The 20,825-nt window shown below is 40.2% G+C and overlaps 1 protein-coding gene across 3 annotated transcripts in view; it reads left to right on the forward strand.

Annotated features, from left to right (window-relative positions):
- Positions 1–1,361: 1,361 nt before the first annotated feature.
- Positions 1,362–20,825, forward strand: part of g2e3 (G2/M-phase specific E3 ubiquitin protein ligase) — a 65,761-nt gene continuing 46,297 nt past the window's right edge. The window contains exons 1-4 of one of the 3 annotated variants that reach the window (XM_039741422.1): positions 1,362–1,578; positions 13,807–13,877; positions 18,995–19,092; positions 19,383–19,484. In XM_039741422.1, coding sequence (XP_039597356.1) covers positions 13,829–13,877; positions 18,995–19,092; positions 19,383–19,484 — 249 coding nt within the window. In that variant the 5' untranslated portion in view covers positions 1,362–1,578; positions 13,807–13,828. The remainder of the gene's footprint in view (positions 1,579–13,806; positions 13,878–18,994; positions 19,093–19,382; positions 19,485–20,825) is intronic. The other 2 variants (XM_039741423.1, XM_039741421.1) reach the window with 2 other exon arrangements.

The following is a 20,825-nucleotide window of genomic DNA, read 5'->3' on the forward strand; positions in this document are numbered from 1 at the left end:
AGAGAGAAGAGAGAAACATAGTATTTAATCATTTGTACAAGGTATTTGTGTAATACAAACCTCTTTGATTTTACCAGGGACTGTGGTTTTGGGTTTGTGCTTGGGGTTTGGGGCTTTGTGGCGCCCTCTAGTCTTCACAGGTGATATGATTAAACTGTTTATAATTATGAAAGGAAGTACAGTAATACAGTGGATCCTAGCTTTTATTTTAAATTGAATTCTACAAGAAAAATAGAACACACTTGGACCCTTGCTTAGGGCAGATTCTGCACAAACTGTAACAAATCTTTCTCCAGTTAAAGTACCACAGATACACACAATAAATGACCAGTGGAGAGGTGGACTTTAGGGACCTTCACATCTGGACTTGATCCTACAGTATTTTGGATGGTCTAGGACCGGTGAACAGGATGGGCGACCTCGTTGGGGTGAATTTCAGTTTTTTCTCACAATTATTCTAATGAGGCTTTGTTGCCTCAATTGCTAAGCCCAACTCGCCGTCATCTTCTTTGGTGGAACCGAAACCGACAAGTCCATTTTAGCGAGCTGGAGAAGCAAAACTCGCGGCTTGGAAACATTAACAAACCCACAAAAGCCACAGATTACGTGACTAATTATATCTATGGGTCATACAACGAGATTTAAAAACAGACTGCGTTGGCCCCGGAAACCTTAAATAGTAGAAGAAGCGCATACAGAAAATTGGAGGTTTTACAATATGGCATCTGCGCCAGTTTATCTGTCCAATCAAAAATGCCCGTCTCTCATTTTCACATAATGTAGTGCCACATTAAAGATTTTCGTGGTGGTCGTTTCCGTTTGAATGCTGCCGACATTTTAAACTAAGAAATCCCACCAAAGAGTCCAGCTGCGGATAAAACACTTTTCGGAACCAATCGGCATTATGCATCTCGGTATCCTTGAGTGTTTAGAAAGGCGCCTACAAATAAAATAAAATGTATTATTATTATTGTTGTTATTATTTATTAAAAAGGTGCTTGGAAAGGGGACGAGTTGTATCAAACTCTCAAGGTATATTGTCCTTACCACATGTACTCTATTAAAATAAAAGTGTAACCTGTCAAGAAGAACATCAGCAAAGAGCTCCCGCTATATACAATTCTGTATTTCCATCAAAGACATTTTAGAAGGCAGTCGGCGGCGCGCGTTTTGTTTTGATGACGCAGCTCAGCTATTAGCATAACACAACAATAGAAGCGCCGTCTGTTCCCTCCCCTAAGGGTAACGGCTGTGGAATGAGCCAATGGAAGCCCTACTTGTAATCGGTGGCACCAATCAGAGCCGGTCTTCCGAAGTTAGAGACGCGCGTGCGCGACACGCCTTCAACCGGATGTTTGAGTTCAAATCTTTGACGCTGCTTGCTCATTGGAGCCGCTGGTGAGATGTGAGCGAGGAGCGAAGCTTAAACTAGAAGAATACAAGAAGTTAAATAGACGCAGGTATGGTGCTTGTCTTTTTTGGAATTTTAACTTATTTAATTCTGGTGTTAAGATCGATTCCGGCGTGTGAGTCGGCGTTCTGTTAGTAGGAGCTTCATGAGGAGAGGAGCGTTTGTAGGTATTTGCAAAAATTCGTTAAAGTCTAATAAGGTTTCGCTTTAGTGTTTTAATTTGTTTTAATTCTTACACTGGAATAGTTTGACATTTTGAAATGTAATTATTTGAGCGTTTTACGTGTATTTGTCCTTTTCGTCTTGCTCACTTGGGGATTTAAATGAAGAATAGGGAATCGTGTCGCGGCCAAGAAGAACTTTTAAGTTCAGCTCGAAACTTTTAACATTTTCACCGTCTGTTTCGTAATTTTTGCCCGGCATTATTTATGATCTTTTCTAAACGAGATCTCGTATGACAAAAAAAAAAATCATCTACTCAAAAAATGTAATCGAAGTAATTCGTCGAAATTCGGATGCAGTGCATTTGTCCGGTTTTACACAACTGAAGTCGGAGATCAGCGTGGAATCAAATTGACATTTTAAAATTGACGGAGAAGCAAGCACGCCGATGGCAAGTGATTTAAGGCAAAGTTTCCTAGGCGTGGGAATGAGTTTCACTGAAGTAGTGGCATTTGTAACCCCAAAAAAAGGACTAACATTATAAAACCAGTTCACTTTTATCTCGTGATTAGTCTTCATTATGTATTTCTTTGTGTGTTTGAACAGCACTGGGGTCTTTAACACCGCGGACCCCCCTGAGGCCATTTAAAGAACTAACAGCCGTCCAGTTCTTTGTCAAACTTCCTACAGACAAGGTAGATTATATTAAAACTGTAGCGCTGTTCGAGTACCATACGAATGCAGAAGTGACAGGCTGTCGGATCAGAGTTAAATAAAGTGAAATCAGGAGTTAAGAATCGCAATATTTAAATAAGTCTAAATTAGCGTAAGCCGTCTTAATTAGGGACGTTCATAATAAGAATAGTTTTATCGAATTTTTGAAGTATTAAAATATGCGGTTAAATTTAACGGTAAATCGGTAATTTTTTTTCTAACTCGCTTTGTCCTGAACAGGGTCGCGGGGGTGCCGGAGCCTATCCCAGCTAGCATATGGCCCGAGGCAGGAACAAACCCTGGACAGACTGGGCGCCAATCTCATCGGCACACCCCCAATCTTACACTCTGCCTAATTTAGTATCCCCAGTCCATCTAACTTGTAAGTCTTTTGAAGGAAACCCGAACGGACACGAAGAGAACGTGCAAACCTCATTTGCGAAGGATGCGGCCACCGCTAAGTCTAAATGTTCTCGATTGTAATAGAAGTGTCCTTTTTCTCGCACCGATAGTGGTCCATATATATATTGGTAAAGGATTAAAAATAACATCTTACTCATAATTGTTTGACCTTGAAGTAGGCTGAAATGACACCCCACGTGTTTGTTTCTAAAATTTGTCATTTTTGACCTTCTAGGAATAGCGTTTAAAAGGCAAGGACCACTGGTAAAGAACTTCATGATAGTCACGAACGGCGGGCTTGACAATATTACTAGTCCGAGTTTTGTGGAAAGGAGTAACTTTGATCCCTCATATCCCATTAATCGGTGAACTCAACAACATTTATTTATATAGCACATTTTCATACAGCAAATGTAGCTCAAAGTGCTTTACATAATGAAGAATAGAAAAATAAAAGCCACAGTAAGAAAAAAAAAAAAGTCAACATTAATTAACATAGAATAAGAGTAAGGTCCGATGGCCAGGGTGGACAGAAAAAAAAAAACCTCCAGATGGCTGGAGAAAAAAATCAAATCTGCAGGGATTCCAGACCATGAGACCACCCAGACCCCTCTGGGCAATCTACCTCGCATTAATGAAACAGTCCTCTTTGGATTTTGGGTTCTCACGGAAGGACTTTGATGATGGTGGTCATGTAGACTTCTATCTTTTAGTCCATCAATATTGGAGCATCATGATGCTTTGAGTAGGTGTTAGTGGTGCAGGCCGCCGCCACCACAAAGAAACGGAAGAGAGAGTAGGGGGTCAGTACGGATTTTAGAGCCACCATGAATAGTTGTTATAATGAATTAAACATACAGAATATCAGGCTTAAATTAAAGTGAGGTTAGGAGAAGGCCATGTTAAAGTAATGTGTTTTAAAGTGCTCCGCCGTACTGGCCTGGCGAATTCCTATTGGCAGGCTATTCCACGCACAACTCCCAAGTCTTTCTGATCGTTTTTGCTGACGGCCGCTTTTGGTTTACTTTTTATCGTAAGGGTGTAATTTCCTGCACAGAAATAGTCTGCAGGGCCACAAACAGTGGGGGTCCTCAAAAAGCTCGAAGTCTTGCGTAACCCGATGTCGGGACACATTGAACAGCATAACATTTGTGGGGTTTTCTTGCACTGGTGAGTCAGGAGAGATAGCAGTTTACTGTTTGTATGAAATTCAGTTCCACCAATTTATACCTTTTTGTGTCTTTGAAGAGCTCTGTTGACCTTCCTGAGGTTATTTGGTCGTGTACAAGAGAGTTGTTTGCTCTTTTAAGTTTCTAGAGAAGGTTGAATACATTAAAACCTGTAGCACTGTTAGAAGGAACTTGAATGGAGAAGTGATATATGCTCAAGGAGGAGAGGAGAATAAGGTGAAATCTACAATAGAGAATTGAAAGCAAAAATACTTTCAGATGAGTCCATTATAAAGTACTGCGCACGGGGTCATTCTGTGTGTTTATTTTACTTTTTTTAAAACGCTGTTCGTCCCACATATCCAGACCGATTAGTTTTTATGTTAAATGTAACAGTTGGCCAAGTCTTGTGCACAATACTAACATTGGAGTTTGGTAGTAAATTCCGAATGACGTGAGCTTCAAAAGTTATGTGGCAAGGCTTGGCACAAGAAAACACGACCCAGATGACCTTTGTTGTCTAAACCTCACTTAAAGAATATTGGAGCTGACAGCAGAGTTTAATACAGGGGTCTTTAAGTTCAGTCCTGGAGGGCAGCACTGGCGGCAGGATTTGTTTAAACCCGATTGCATAATTAGACGTTAATCCTTGTCGGTTTGGTAGTGATTTCAGTCTGCCAGCTCATTTATTTATTTAATTAATTTTTTTAAATTTTATATTCAAAAACTACAATATTACAATGGAATGCTACTCCAATCAAACAAATCCAATTATTTTATTTTGAAATGGACACAAACAAACTGTGATTGCATTCACTACACTTTTGGCACGCTGACTTATTTTGCTAAACTGGAAGAATCCTAACTCTCCTCTTTTTAAGTTGGTGGGAAACCAATGTTTTATACCATCTTTGAAATTGGAAAAAATCAAATATTCAGTTGGAGGATCTGTACAGAATGGTTTTTCAAAACCTGGCAGGATCTAGTCAGTAATATTTTAGAATAAGCTCTTAAAGCACAGAGAAAGCAATTATCCCCGCATTTCTTTTTCTTCTCCATTCATCTCTATTGGCCTATTAAACTCAATCAATCAATCACCATTTATTTATATAGCACATATTCATACAAAAAAATAGAGCTCAAAGTGCTTTACAAAATGAACAGAAAAATAGAAGACACAATAAAAAATAAACATAAGTCAACATGAATTAACATAGAATAAGTAAGGTCCGATGGCCAGGGTGGACAGAAAAAACCAAAAAAAAAAAAAACCTCCAAAGGCTGGAGAAAAAAAATAAAATCTGTGGGGGGTCCAGACCACGAGACCACCTGACCAGTCCCCTCTGGGCAAACTCATCAATTTAGGTTTGTTTAAAAGCCTTAAGTTTTGCCCCGTTGGCCACACTCTCTCTATCTCTCTCTCTCAGGGGTGGGTTGACTTGTTTACAATCCTATTGTTTGTAAAAATTGATCGATTTTTTTTTTGTATGGAATGATTATAATAAAGGGTGGTGCAGTGGGTAGTGCTGCCACCTCGCAGTTAGGAGACCCAGATTCGCTTCCTGGGTCCTCCCTGTGTGGGGTCTGCATGTTCTCCCCGTGTCTCGGGGTACTCCGGTTTCCTCCCACAGTCCAAAGACATGCAGGTTAGGTGCATTGCTGATTCTAAATTGTCCCTAGTGTGTTCTTGATGTGTGTGTTCTTGATGTGTGTGTGTGTGTGTGCGTGCGCCCTGCCTGGGGTTTGTTTCCTGCCTTGTGCCCTGTGTTGGCTGGGATTGGCTTCAGCAGACCCTGTAGTTAGGATATAGCGTGTTGGATGATGAATGGGTGGACGATTACAATAAAATGAATACAATAAAAAAAAAAAAAGAAATGGATGGAAATGAGAAAAAAAAGCTAAACAAAGCGAGACAAAAAATGTAACCCGCACCTAAGAGAAAAAGGAAAGGGTAGAAAAGCAAAAATAACCTTTTTAAATATGCTAAAATGATTAATAACGAGAGAGTCAATAACATGTTTATTCTAAAATAACTTTAATGAGTTCTTGCCTTGTTTAGAGAAAAAAAGTTGTGAATGTATCCTCTGAGAGAATTTTTTTTCCCCTAAAATTTGAGGTAACAGAGGACGGTGCTTACCCACCGTGTTGTAGTAGGTGGGCTGCGATGCTCCCACTTAAGCAAGGTAAGCCTGCATGCTGGTAGTGTGCTGTAGGTTATTGCAATTCATTTTTCTCTGTGCACTTCAATGCCATCCGACGGCCGTCAGTGGAGAGATTGTAACGCCAAGGGTGTCTGAGTATGTAAAGGTTTTTGTTCAAAATGATAATCATATCCTACATTCCCAGATCATGTGGCCTAGTGAAACTGGACCCGGAGAGCAACACTTGCAGTTTGGGTCTTGCCTTGGGTACATATGTTGGCAATTCTAAACAAGATAAAAGTAATCGATGTAAGATCTTTAATTGAATTATGGAAAGTTTGATATCTCCACGTCACTCCAAAGATCTACAGCAGGGAAGAATCTCCCCCAACAGAGAGTAAGTGCTCAGACCCACCTTATGAACCTGGTGACATCATTCAAGGCATATCTTCCGAACGCTGTGTCAAGTGATTCCTTAATTAGGGGTGCCAGTTCTGAAGATTAATGGTTAAATATATTCAGTATTTTTTTATTCCTTATGTAATAAAAGTATTGGCATTCATCACTTGTTCTGTGGCATTGAGTTAAATATTTGAGCCGGTATCCTGCTACACTTCAGTCCAAATAAAATATGAAATATGGCTTCTGTATTTTTAATGACATGTTTGTGCACTTTCATGCTGGAAATCTGTGAGGAGGCAACAAACGGATGCGATCAAAGTGGAGCAGATGATATTATTTATCTGGACTTTCAGAAAGCATTTGATGAGGTGCCACATGAGAGGTTGGGCATCAAGTTAAAAGAAGTGGGAGTTCAGGGTGTGGTGTGTCGATGGGTGCAGAATTGGCTCAGACACAGGAAGCAGAGGGTGTGAGGAACCATCATTAGAATTGGGTGATGTTAAGAGTGGTGACCAGCAGGGGGCAGTGCTGAGGCCCCTGCTATTTTTAATACCTATAAATGATTTGGATAGGAATACAAGGAACAAGCTGGTTCAGTTTGCAGATGATACCAAGATAGGTAGATTAGCAGATAATTTGGAATCCGTTATATCATCACAGAAGGACTTGGATAGCAGACAGGCTGTGGAAGATTTGTGGCAGATGAAATTTAATGTCGGTAAATGTAAAGAATCACACACAGGAAGTAAAAATGTGAGGTTTGAATACACAATGGGCAGTCGGAAAATCAAGAGTCCACCTTATGAGAAGGAATTGGGAGTCGTAGTGGACTCTAAGCTATCGACTTCCAGTTTTCAGAAGGCTAACGGAACGTCAGATTATATAGCATGACGTGTGGAGTATAAGTCTCAGGAGGTTTTGCTCGAGCTTTATAACACACTGGTGAGACCTCATCTGGCGTCCTGGGGGCAGTTTGGGTCTCCAGGCTACAAAAAGGACATAACAGCACAAGAAAAAGTCCAGAGAAGAGCGACTAGGCTGATTCAGGGCTACAGGTTGATGAGTTATGAGTGAAGATTAAAGGAGCTGAGCCTTTACAGGAGATGAAGAGGAGACCTGATTGAAGTGTTGAAAATGATGAAGGAAATGAGTCCAGTGGATCGAGACGGTTATTTTAAAATGAGTTCATCAAGAACACGAGGTCACAGTTGGAAACTTGAAGGGGAAATTTCGCACAAACATTAGGAAGTTTTTCTTTACACAAAGAACGATAGACACTTTGAATAAGTGACCAAGTTGTGTGGTAGACAGTAAGACTTTAGGGATCTTCAAAACTTGATGTTTTTTGGAAGAAATAAGTGGAGAGGACTGGTGAGCTTTGGGCTGAATGGCCTGTTCTCGTACAGAGTGTTGTAATGTTCATGTCTTAGGACAGCGAGTAATTTTACAAAATTAATTCCACATGCTTCAGACTAAGATCATTCAACCTGCTCTTGAGGTGGTCCAAGTTAATGCACAATTTTGCTCCCACACCCCCCCATCCCACCTGTGACTCCAAGAAGCACCGTGTAACCACATATTGCCTTAGTCTGCTGCTAGTCCACCGCTCCAGGGCACACTCCCAACAGCACTAAACCCGAATGTTGGTCCTGGTAACACAGCATGGGATCATCCTGAGATCACAGCACGCTGCATCTCAGCCATTGTGTTATATCCTGGTGCCAATGAGTGGCAATGTGTTGCATGTTGGTTTTATGAGCCAGTAAGAGATTCATTATACTGTACTCTGTTCACCTGACAATGCTGACTGATATTCTATCGATGAACTTGAACTGGGCTAAATGGTTTAGTCGATGGTTGGATAGATGTTTCAGGAGACTGCAGTTGGATGAGTCAGAAAAAAGTGTAAGATGATCTGTGTAATACAGCTGTATTCTCTGAAAGACCAGTGTTGAAAAGAAGTTCCAGTGAGTGTTAAATTAGCATGAATGTTTGTCTGTGCACATTGGGGGTACACCCTGTGAAAATAGAGAAACATGGGAAGGCAGTTTAGCTGGGATTCAAAGTCCACAATGCTTTGGTAAAAATCAGGGATTGATTTCTGAAATAAAATGCTTAATGGGAACTTTTAAGCTGGGAACTTGCTTCCACACTACCTTCCCATACTCCTGTGCCATTGGTTTGCTTGTTAGGCTAATATTTTTGTACCAATGACCAGTGATGCAGTAAACCCAGCTAATCGGTAGCTCTAGTCAGGGTGTGCTAGACTAAATTAGTGAGTCTTCAGCCTAATGTGTGTGTTTATTTTTTTAAAAATATAAAAGCAGAGACTGAAAAAGCATCTTCTATAGTCGCACATGTGCCCATGGAGACCACAGCCCTTGTGGTGTAGCCGCCATAAAGACTGACAAGACCAGGGGGTCAGTGTAGTACCCTGCATCACTGTGTATCGTGTTTCTGATAAATTGTCATCTTCTCTATCTGTGGGTCTCTATCCAGGTCACGTGTGTTTGTGTGTATGTATATATATGTGTGTGTGTGTGTGTGTGTGTGTGTATGTATATATATCCATCCATCCATTTTCTAACCCGCTGAATCCGAATACAGGGTCATGAGGGTCTGCTGGAGCCAATCCCAGCCAACACAGGGCACAAGGCAGGAACCAATCCTGGGCAGGGTGCCAACCCACCGCAGTGTGTGTGTATATATATATATATGTATATGTGTGTATATATATGTATATGTGTGTATATATATGTATATGTGTGTATATATATATATATATATATATATATATATATATATATATATATATATATAAAAATATATGGCGTGTGCGATATACATAGTTTACGATTATTTCTTAATTGATGTTTTAACGATGTGCAGAATTAAATTATCGAGTATGTAACTCGCTTTGCAAAAAAAAGAGTTCATTCACAAATGCAACAGTATACTGTAGACCACTGCGCATGCGTAAAGCAAGTTGCGTAGGCGTGAACGTCCAGCAAGCCGCAAGTTAGCGTCGCTCCCTTCCTCAGAATGAGTGAACAAACAGCACCAGATGATAGAACAGCCACGCCATCTACGTCATCAGAGTTAATTGCCAGACATCGTTCATTCTCACTCGCATGACAGTGGTTTGGTTTTGAAAAGACTGATGTTGCTCGAAAGACGGCAATCTGCAAACTATGTGGTAAATCGGTTGCCATTAAAGACAGCTCGACCACTAACATGTTTTACCATTTGCGAACTAACCACCGTACAGAATACGAACAATACGAAAAGCTTAAGGAGCCAACTGTCCAGCACAAGTCCAAAGTAACCAAGGTACAAGCACAAAAACACACTCGGCAAACTTTAGCGGACTCGTTCTGCAAAAAAGTGCCTTACGACAAGAAAAGCAACAGATGGCATGACATAACAAACACCGTCGCTAATTACATCACAAAAGGTGCCAATTCAAGTGGTTGAGAGAGATGGTTTTTAACAGCTATTGAATACTTTAAACCCAAGGAACAGACTGCCTGGCCGAAAATATTTCAGTCAAACAGTTGTATGATTTGTGTCACCAAACTCTGACGTATAAACTGCAAAAGGTTTCACATTTTGCCACAACAACTGATTTATGGTCAAGCCGAACATCCGAAGCATACCTTTCCCTGATGGTGCATTTCATTGACGAAAACTGGCAACTGCAAAGCTTTTGTTTGCAAACATCCTACTTCCCACAAGAACACACATCATTGCGCAAGGTCTGAAAGATGCGCTGGCATCCTGGTCACTGCGAGAATATATATATATATATATATATAATTTTCTGAGATACTGAATTTGTGACTTTCATTAGTTGTCAGTTATAGTCCTCAAAATTAAAAGAAATAAACATTTGAAATACATCAGTCTGTGTGTAATGAATAAATCTAATATACAAGTTTCACTTTTTGAATGGAATTACTGAAATAAATCAACTTTGTCATGATATTCTCATTTTATGACCGGCACACATATCATATATATATATATATATTTGGGTAGTTTAAGAAACTGAGGGATACCCTGTCTGTGCTCAATCTACTTGAAGCCAAGCTCAAATGAACATGGACACTCCACTTCAGGATCACACCATTATTAAGGTGCCATAGTGGGTTTTCTTTGGGCAGAGGGAGTGAAACCTGCTGACATTCATGTATTTAACTTCCAAGTATATCGATGGAGTACACTCTGCACACTTCCGTATATACTGAAATTGATTTGATAATTAATGAATTAAACCGTGTAAACACTGTGCCTGATTATTTTTCTCTTCTCCAGCTGGTAAAAAAGGTGTCAAATGGTGCTCTTGGTGTAAATCCAACAACGTAAATACTGTTGAATTTCCTTCACAGACTATTGTACGTGCTCAAGTGGATGGCCAGTTGTTCAATGTCTGCGGCACTTGTCTAATTTCTTTTTTTTTTTTTTTTTGCCTTTCTCTGTTATAACTGACCGTGGGCTCTCTAGAGGTTTCGTTTCTTCATTGATGCTGCTGACTGCAGTTTTTCTTTGCCTCTTCTCTGCGGTGAGCTTTTAGTTCAACAGTTTATTAATGGATGTGTCAGTCATTTTCCAACTTGCTATATCCTAACACAGGTTCACTTTGGTTCTTCTGGAGCCAATCCCAGGCAGCAAAGGGTACAAGGCAGGAACAAATCCCGGGCAGGGCGCCTGGTCACTGCAGGGCACACACTAGGGACAACCCAACTGCCATTTCTGCCTAAAATTCTAGAATTATTTATAATGAATTGGTCAATCACCTTAACTCCAATTTATTTGAGGTCTACTAGTACGGCTTTAGGCAGGGGTGCCCAATGTGTCAGTCGTGATCGACCGGTAGATCACAAAAGTAGTGCAGGTAGATTGTGTTACATTCCAAAAAAAATTTTTGAAATGTTTGTCTATCGTATATTCTCCCTATGGCATTTGCCACTTCATTGACATACAGGGCGGCCAGTCTGAGATCTCTTCTCTTCTAACACACTGGTCATCCCGCACGCACGATCAAACACGCAAACTATTGCAAAACTCTTGCTATGATCTAGTCAGCCTTCCAATTTATATCGACTAAAGAAGGGATTTTAAAAAAAAAAAAAAATGATGGATGTGGAATTGGAAGAGGATTTTTTTTTTTTCTCACAATGGCACAATCGAAGTGCGTTTGTCTGATCTGTCAATCTATCATTGCTATTCCGAAGAAGGAAAATGTGGAAAGGCACTTTCGAACTGTTCATAAAAACTACGAAACTGACTTCCTTCCGAAAAGCGATCTGAGAAAGAAAAAGGAGAGGGGACTAAAATCGCAGTTAATCGGACAGCCGTCATTTTTCACTCGGCTGAATTCAAAAGCTCCTTGACTGCATTATTCAGCTCTACTTATTTATGCGAGTCAGCCTTTTCCCACATGATTTTTAAACCCAAATACTGTAGTGACCATAAATGTATTGAATTGTTACTGTGCCATAAAGGTTATTCAGTTATGCAAGGATACGACAACATTTACTTTATGTATAAAGTATATCTATCTATCTATCAAAAAATAAATCCATTTTAATTTAGGTAGATCATTTCGACCTGGTCATTTTAGGAGTAGCTCGCAGGCTGAAGAAGTGTGGACACCCCTGGCTTTAGGCATTATCATGGTGTTGAGACGGCCCTCCTTAAAGTATTCAGTGACCTCTCTATTACTACTGACTCGGGTGACACTGCAGTCCTTGTCCTCCTGGCCAAGTCCGCTGTCTTTGACACTATTGACCATGAGATATTGCTGATGTGACTTGAACACATTGTTGGGCTTAAAGGGGCCGCTCTTAACTGGTTCAGGTCCTATCTAACTGGTAGACACTTTTCAGTGACTTTAAATTCCTCTTTTTTTGTCTACTGCTTCTCTTAAATGTGGTGTTCCTCAGGGATCCATTTTGGGTCCTATTTTATTCTCTATATACCTTCACCCTATTAGAGCTGTTTTTAGGAAATGTAACATTTCTTTTCACTGCTATACTCATGTTTATATTCTCGTCTGCAGCTCTGCAATGAATCAACTGCACGACTGTCTTTCTGAACTAAGATCCTGGATGGCTAATAATTGAATCAAAATAAACGGAGGTGCTCATAGTGGGTCCATCAGCTAAAGCCCACATTAGTCTTGGACTTCTCGGCTCTTTCTCTGTCTTTTGCAAACCTCAAGTCCGCAATCTTGGTTTTATCTTTGACAGTAACCTCTCTTTTGAGAAACAAGTAAATTCTGTAGTCAAGAGTTGCTTTTTCCAGCTTCGTCTATTAGGTAAGATCGAGCCTTTTTTTATCTTCTATGGATTTTGAGAAAGCTATTCCTGCTTTTATCTTCTCTCGCCTTGATTTACTGCAACTTGCTGTATTCTGGGATTAGCAAATCGCTGATACACAGGTTACAGTTGGTCCAGAATGCTGCCGCTCGCTTTCTGGTTGGGGCGAGAAAGTCTGATTTCTGTTTCTCCAATATTAGCTTCTTTACACTGGCTGCTGCCTGTCAGTTTTCGAATTGATTTTAAAATCTTGTTGCTAGTTGTTAAATCTTTACATGGACTCGCTCCTGCCTGTTTATCTGAATTGTGTGTTTTACACCAGCCATCCAGAGTGCTTAGATCTTCTGCTCAGTTGTCTCTTGTTGTCCCTCGTACCGAGTGTCACACTAAAGGGGACAGACAGGGCTTTGACAGCCTCGCCTGTGGAACTCTTTACCTCGTCACATAAAGGAGTCATTGACAATTCAAAACGAGATTAAAGACTCATTTCTATTCACTTGCTTTCTGTGACCTTCAGTAATACTGATGGTTTCATCATTGTGATTATATAACATCACTTCTGTTCATTATTTTATTTAGGTTCATATATTTTATTTCTATTTGTTATTTGTATGTTTTTCTTTTATTCTATTATTGTAAAGCACTTTAGACAATTTAGAATCGCCAATCCACCTAACCTGCATGTCTTTGGACTGTGGGAGGAAACCCACGCAGACACGGGGAGGACATGCAAACTCCACACAGGGAGTGGGATGTGTGGTGTTGGACTCAATTTATGTTAATTTCAACCTACTATGTTTTTCTTTTTTATGTGTATTTTTTTAATGTACTCATTGTTTAAAGTTTCTATTTGCGTTTTACCAGAGAACTTGTAACAACTCTCTGTGCCTGCACTCAACCTCTCATAGAAAACTGAACTGAATTGAATCAAGTTTAAATGTTGGTGTGTGCGATTTCAGGATGTGTGTAAGATTAGATTTGTGTAAGCCATATTTTTTGGGGAGGAAACTGTTTACTTTAAATAGTAAGAAATACAATGACATTTACTACAGTTTTACAGACCTGTGTGGTGGTTTCTTTAATAGGCGAAGATTTCCATGTTTAACCATGAAGAGACAACACTCCCCTTCAGAGACTGAAAGTACCCAGTTGGGTGGTGAGTATTACATGCTTTCTAAATGGCTGACCATGCGGCAGATGACTATTTTATATTTATTAGTGTAAATCTGTTTACAGTGAACCCTCGTTTATCGCAGTTAATCCGTTCCAGACTCTACCGTGATAAATGAATTTTCGCGAAGTAGGATTCTTTATTTATAAATCAAATATTTTCGCAGTTAGAGTATAGAAAACCTGTTTACGACCTTCTAAATACGTTTTTTAACATTATTAGAGCCCTCTAGACATGAAACAACACCCTTTAGTCACCATTACACTCGTATTACTCAATATATTAGACAAAATAAGAGAAAATAAGACATATTAGACGTTACAAATATCATATTACTAGGCGCACTCGCCTTTTAAGGCGCCCGACTTTTATCCTCAATTTTTGTGCGCTCCATGTGTACATCAGGCATGTAAGTGTAGAGAATGAGAACATCAAAGTGTCCATTCATAACATCTTTTTTTTTTATCCCCTCAAGTGCCTGTCCAAAGTTGTACAATGTCAGCCCGAATCTGTACTGCTAAAGACGGAGTTTCATGCACTAAATAAGCTATAGATGAGAATAAGCAACACCATCTCCCCTAAAATTTACTACGCGGTGAGGCATTTGTACTCCATCAACATTAATTATTTCCAGAGACATAATTTTTTCTATTTTTCCAGCGCATCGCGCACAAAAGCAAGGGAACGATGGGAGCACCAGAACTCTGCTCACATCACGTCGCTTCGTACCTCAAGCCACAAGTAGTAAGTCTGTAATAAGCGGAATACCGCTACGCTTTGCACTCACGGGATGGAAAAACAATCCCGAACGCTTTTCTATAGTAGATTATTGTACTGTACATTTAATTGCACACAACCACTAACCTATGAAGGCACGACCTCCGTAGGAGAGTCTTCAGGTGGTGCAGTATCTTCAGCAGGTGCGTTGTTGTCTTCTTCCGCTGAAGGAGTACTAGGAGTAGGCAGTGGGTGTCTGGGTGCGCGGCTGAAAAACATCTTGATAGGCAGTTGCTGGCGCTGTCTTTTCACATGCGTGAGGAGGCTTTTGTAGGGTATTGCCATCTTTGATCATATCCAAGAGTTTCACCTTCTTCTGGATAGTAAGCATCTTCCTCCGGCGCTTAGTTTTATTCTCAGAAGGCTTAGAAAAAGCAGCACGTTTAGGAGCCGTCCTAGGGCTTAGATAAAAATTCTCAGAAAGCACATGCGTAGTGACGTAAGCGTGTATGAGAAAAAAATCGCGATGGAGTGAAGCCGCGAAAGTCGAAGCGCGATATAGCGCGGGATTACTGTATAGATGAATATGCATGAAATTTCCATTGTGGAATATTTTCATTTGTTGAAGTTAAAGTTGTCACAATTTTTATGTGTCTGGATAAAGTGATGGGGGCAACTTGAAGGAACACTCCGTCCAAAATATTGCTTATCCTGTGTAGTTTGTCATGGTGACCAAGAAAAATATTTAATTTCATGTTTTCATTGATATATTAAATATTCCAATTGAAAGTGGTTAATAGGTTATGCTATATAGCAGTGAAAGGCAACCTTTTTCGAGTTGCGGCACACTGAGTCCAAAAATTTTCTTTCGAGGCGCACCTGAGGGACTGCCCATAAATAAAGTCGTGACGACACAATCTATGGACAATCGCCTATAAAAACAGTTAATTTTACAAGTTTGACAGACATTTTATTAATAAAGGAATCAAAGGATAAATCTTACATTTAATTAATGTGAACGTTGAGATTGTTTTTCAGCACATACGAGATTGATGCGAGGATCAATTTTCGAAAGACAGGCGCGCATTTCCTTGTCGATCATTTGAAGTCTCTCGCGTTTCTTAGACTTCATTTCCGTAAGTGTTCTGTTATCTGTTTTTTCCAACATAAAATATATATATTTTTTAAAAATTATCTTTTTAATCAACGAAAAGTTCAAAAACGCTAGCAATTTTAAATATTTTACAAAAGTTTTCACAGCGCCTCTAGAAAATTCCACGGCGCACCGCACCGGTTGCCTGACAATGCTATAAGTATAAAACAATGTTAATGTCGATGGAAGTACAAAATATCTTGCATAACCGTGTCAGATAATCCACATATCCGATATCCACTTGTTTCTTCTAAATGTGCAAAATGTGGGCACTTTTTTATATGAACTGAAAATCTTCCCCTCATTCACTTTTGAAGACGCCTTCTATTCATGGACACACACGATTCTACATTGTCCATAGTGTGTGCCCTGCCCAGGGTTTTTCCTGCCTTGCTCCCATGTTGGCTGGGATTGGCTCCAGCAGACCCCCGCGACCCCATAGTTCGGATATAGCGGGTTGGATAATGGATGGATTTTTATATTTAATGCAGCATCGTCAGGAAGTAGCGTCTGTTCACTGCAACCGCCTGTCATGTCATTTGGCATCCCCAGTGACTCGTCAGATTGGTCAATGACTAATGTGACTAATTCAAACTGGTCTGGTGTCTCTCTTTCTCTCCCCACCCCTTGTCTTACGTTGTTGGCATGACAACCAATAAGCTACAATAGCCCTGAAGTGCAATGGCCATAAACAAATTAAATCATGCAGAAATAAATCGGGAAAACTCAACAGCAAGTCGGAATACGGAAAAGCAAATTGGGACTAACAAATGCTAATTGAGCAGCATGCAAACGTTATCTTTTGTGTTAAAGTATATATAATACCAAAAAAAAAACACAATGAAATCTTTTCTCGCTTCCACCATGCCACTTGTTGAAAAGCTGGGATTGAAGCGTGATGTCCGTTTAGCTCTCGCTGTTTTTTTTTTTTCTGCCTCAATTTGGGTTCTATGCTGCTGTCGTTTTGTTTGCATGCTGCTCCATTTGCATTTGTTTCCGATTTGTTTTTGTGTTTACTCATTTGTTTTTGTACATTCAATTTCCTTTTGCATATTCTGATTTTGTTTTCGAGTATTCAATTTGCTTTAGTTTCCAGTTTGTTTTTGTGTTTTCTTATGTGTTTTTACATTATTTAATTTGTTTTTGCAAATTACACTTCTGGGCCAATGTAATAAGCGCTCAGCCAAAAGTACAACACAAAAAAATGAAGAAATCAGATGTTTGGGCTGGGCAAACAGAACATAGACTTGTCTACCTGAAGTTTCATGTCTGTAGTACCACCTCAGAAGGGAAAAAAGCATTAAAAATGCATGGATTGCAACCAAGCTCTCCATACGTGGGAAGATTTTTTGCAGTGCCACTGCTTTCAGACAGAATATTAATTGGCAGCTTGTGATCCCTTGGAAAACTGGCACCGTGTTGGCAAGTCGTCATGTGATTCTTGGTCTTGCAATCTGACATCCTGATAGATCTGAGATGAGCAACTTTAGTCTTCGTTTGACATCTTCTGCTAGAACAGGGGTCCCCAACTCCGGTCCTGGAGGGCACCAGTCACTGCAGGTTTTCATTCTAACCCTTAATTTTATTTGACTTGCTCTTGAAAACTGTTAATTAGCAGCCAAACAATAATGAGATACAAAATGAACCAAAACATGACCAACATTGTCAATCATTAAGTGTCTGAAAATAAAGAAAGATGAAGGTCTCAGGAATGTTGTTCTGCTCAGGTCCCCAAAACATTTTATCGGTGCTCTTAAGTCAAGTCAAGTCAAGTTGGAGAGCATGCACTGGAACCGCGCGTTGCCACACCCTCTACACAACAAAAAAACTTGGGATCCCGGTCCAGTCTCACCCTCTGAAAATGACCCTCTATCTGCCACAGCCAGGTGTCACGTAGGCGACAACCTTGGCCTGGTGCAGACACTCGGGTCCCCAACAATCAGGATTTACGAGCTGATCATCTTCTGAAAAACGCGCCACATGGCCGCAGTGCCATAACTGACACTCCCTCACAATGCAGGTAATGTGCCTCATTCAGGACTCCATAAGCAACTGCTCATTCGACACAAAGGCAAAGGAGTCCAGTCTTCGCCTCAGGTCACTGGATAGCGTCCATGTCTCGCAAAGAGGAAGCACCAGGACTCCAAAGACTTGGACCTTTGTCCTTTTGTAGAGATATCCGTAGCAACCACATGATCCAAATGCTCTCCCAATCCGTCTACTGACTTCATAGGAAGAGTCACCTGAGATATGATTGTCACTGCCTAGGTAAGTAAACCTCAGTGCTCTTAGAGAAGAGAAAATCAACAAATTCAGAAATGTTACTGCACAACTAGTCGTGGAATATGAGAATGACTTTAATTAACAACAAGAATCCGAGTTTAATTAAGCAACTGGGTGGAGTGAAATTGGTTGGAATTTCAGACCCTGACTTGGTTGGTCTTCCCATTTCATTTCTCTTTGGGTGCCATTTACGGAAAGAATGGAAGCAATTCAGAGGATTGATGAATTAATTCAGGGGAAAAAATCTTAAAAACAACAAGTCAAAGTTAGTTCAAATGCAGTTAATTACCAGCAAAACAGTTCACTAATTAAAAGGATTGGAATGAAAACCTTCAGCCATTGGGGCCCTCCAGGACCGGCGTTGAGGACCCCTGTGCTAGAAGCTGTGTAATGTGCCACCAGCTTTAGCCAACTGAATAAGGTGTGTAAACTGATAAATGTTAACGTGAGCAGTCTGGCAAACAAGACGGATCCATTCAGTCCATCCAACAGGTTTGTGTGGCTAAATTGCGCCAGTATGTCCTCCAAATACTTTATCAAAGTTATCAGTTTTCATTCAGAAGGCGTACACATTTTAGATTTGCGCAGCTCTATATAAGAAAGGTGTGTTAGGAAAGCTCTAACTGCATGTGCTGAATGCCATAAGGACACTTGGTGGTAAAGTCAGCAGTCACTACCGTTTTATTTTTATTAGTGTTACAGTCGGGGATCGGTGGATTTTATTTCAACAGATGCTATCCATTCCACTTTTCCAAATCGATCAATAAAGTAGCACATTATTGGATTCAAGGATGTAGTTCTGGAATTTAAATGGGGCGGGATATAAAAAGGAAGAATCATAAATTTTAAAAATCACTGCCATGTTACATCTGCTACATCCTATATTTCTCCCAGATACAGTCTCCCTATTCAGCCTTTCCGGTAAACCGCTTTTAAAATCTCATTCCAGCGTGTGTGTTTTGCAATTTGACGGAAGACTGTCCAGAAAAGTATGGCGAGAAGAAGACCTACAAGGAGTACGATATCACCCTGCATTATTTCTGTCTTGTAAGTGGTCTGTGTTATCTTCTGAAATCCTGTGTTTTATAGAAAACAAGATGTTATCGATTTTCATTTCATGATTTTTCTCCAACACTGCTGTAAAATGTTTTATGAAGTTAACACCAATCTGGAAATGTGTTGTCACATCAAATGTGAAATTGTCTTTCTAGTGCAAGAACCATGCAACGCCCTCAAAGGGTATGAGGTGCATTTGTTTTGTGAATGATAGTTGGTTTTGTTCACCTCTGTATATGTATAACCCAGTTGTAAGGCAAAGTTATCATTTTCTTGCCTAGTTAATGTCCAGTGGTCTGTACCAGAAAGGAGAAGAAAATGAAGGTATACACGGATTTTTGATCGAAGATATCAAAAAGGAAATCATTAGATCCTCAAAGCTGGTAAGTTGTGAAGCTCTGTGTGTGTGGTTTTGTTTTTTTTTTTTAAGCCGGGGTGGTGCAAGGAAATGGGAAATTTTGGATCCAAGTGTTGGCATCTCTTGGGTGTCTGCAGTTGTTTATGACCTCGCTTAGGACTCCTTGCCCTTAGCTATAATGGAGGAGTGGAGTGGTGCACAACGAGCGTTCACTGTGAAAGCCTTTTAGAAGAATGGTGATCGTGTGACTGCTGTGCAAAGGAAAATTCGGCGTCCTTATCAGTTTGGACGTCACGATCGTGTCCCGTCTGCTCATGCGATTACATCATGGGTATGTAATTTCGATGAAATAGGTTCAACCTTAAAAAAAAAAAAGTCCCCAGTTGGAGCTACTTCGTATACTGGCCAACATTTGATGGCAGCTTTGCCTTGATTGTTTGTAAGACGCATCAGTTCACGCAGCTGTCATGTTCCATGGCCTCACACCAAAACTGTAATTTTTAAATTTTTTTTTCTGTGGTGACATCTTAAAAGCCAAGTGTACCGCACACATCCTGCAACCATTCCTGAACTAAAAAGGAGTACTGAAGAGAATCTCTGGCATTCCTCTTGACGTGTTACATCTCACGAGGCAGAATTTCCACAACAGGCTTTCAGAATGTGTACAGAGAAATGGACAACACCTTCATGTTTTCTTCAAAACATAAAATGAATATTGATTTCCATCGTTTATTGCATATCCTGTACAATACATTTCATCATTAAGTGCATTTTGTAATGTTGTTTGTTCGCACCTTGAACGTCAATTGAAAATGTCCCGTTTCCCTGCACCACCCTGTATTTTGTAAGCTCTTCAAAGTATTAATAAGCTTACCTGTAAACTACTGGCTGCACTGCACAGTGACAATAAGATATTAGTACATTTCAGGTTTATTCAGAAAATGTCTTGTCGGAGATTTTAGGACCGAAGAAATTTGTTTTGTAGTTAGGATTAGAGCATTTGGAATAATAAATGGAATGCAATAATCGCTACTTTGTGTGATTAGATAGATACTTTATTAATCCCAAGGGGAAATTCCCATACTCCAGCAGCAGCATGCTGATAAGAACAATATTAAATTAAAGAGTGATAACAATGCAGGTATAACAGACAATAACTTTGTATAATGTTAACGTTTATCCCCCGAGTCGCATAGTGTGGGGTCTCCTCAGTCTGTCAGTGGAGCAGGACGGTGACAGCAGTCTGTCACTGAAGCTGCTCCTCTGTCTGGAGATGATCCTGTTCAGTGGATGCAGTGGATTCTCCATGATTGACAGGAGTCTGCTCAGCGCCCGTCGCTCTGCCACGGATGTCAAACTGTCCAGC

The sequence above is a fragment of the Polypterus senegalus genome, chromosome 18 (assembly GCF_016835505.1).
Source record: "Polypterus senegalus isolate Bchr_013 chromosome 18, ASM1683550v1, whole genome shotgun sequence".
In the NCBI taxonomy this organism is placed as follows: Eukaryota; Metazoa; Chordata; class Cladistia; order Polypteriformes; family Polypteridae; genus Polypterus; species Polypterus senegalus.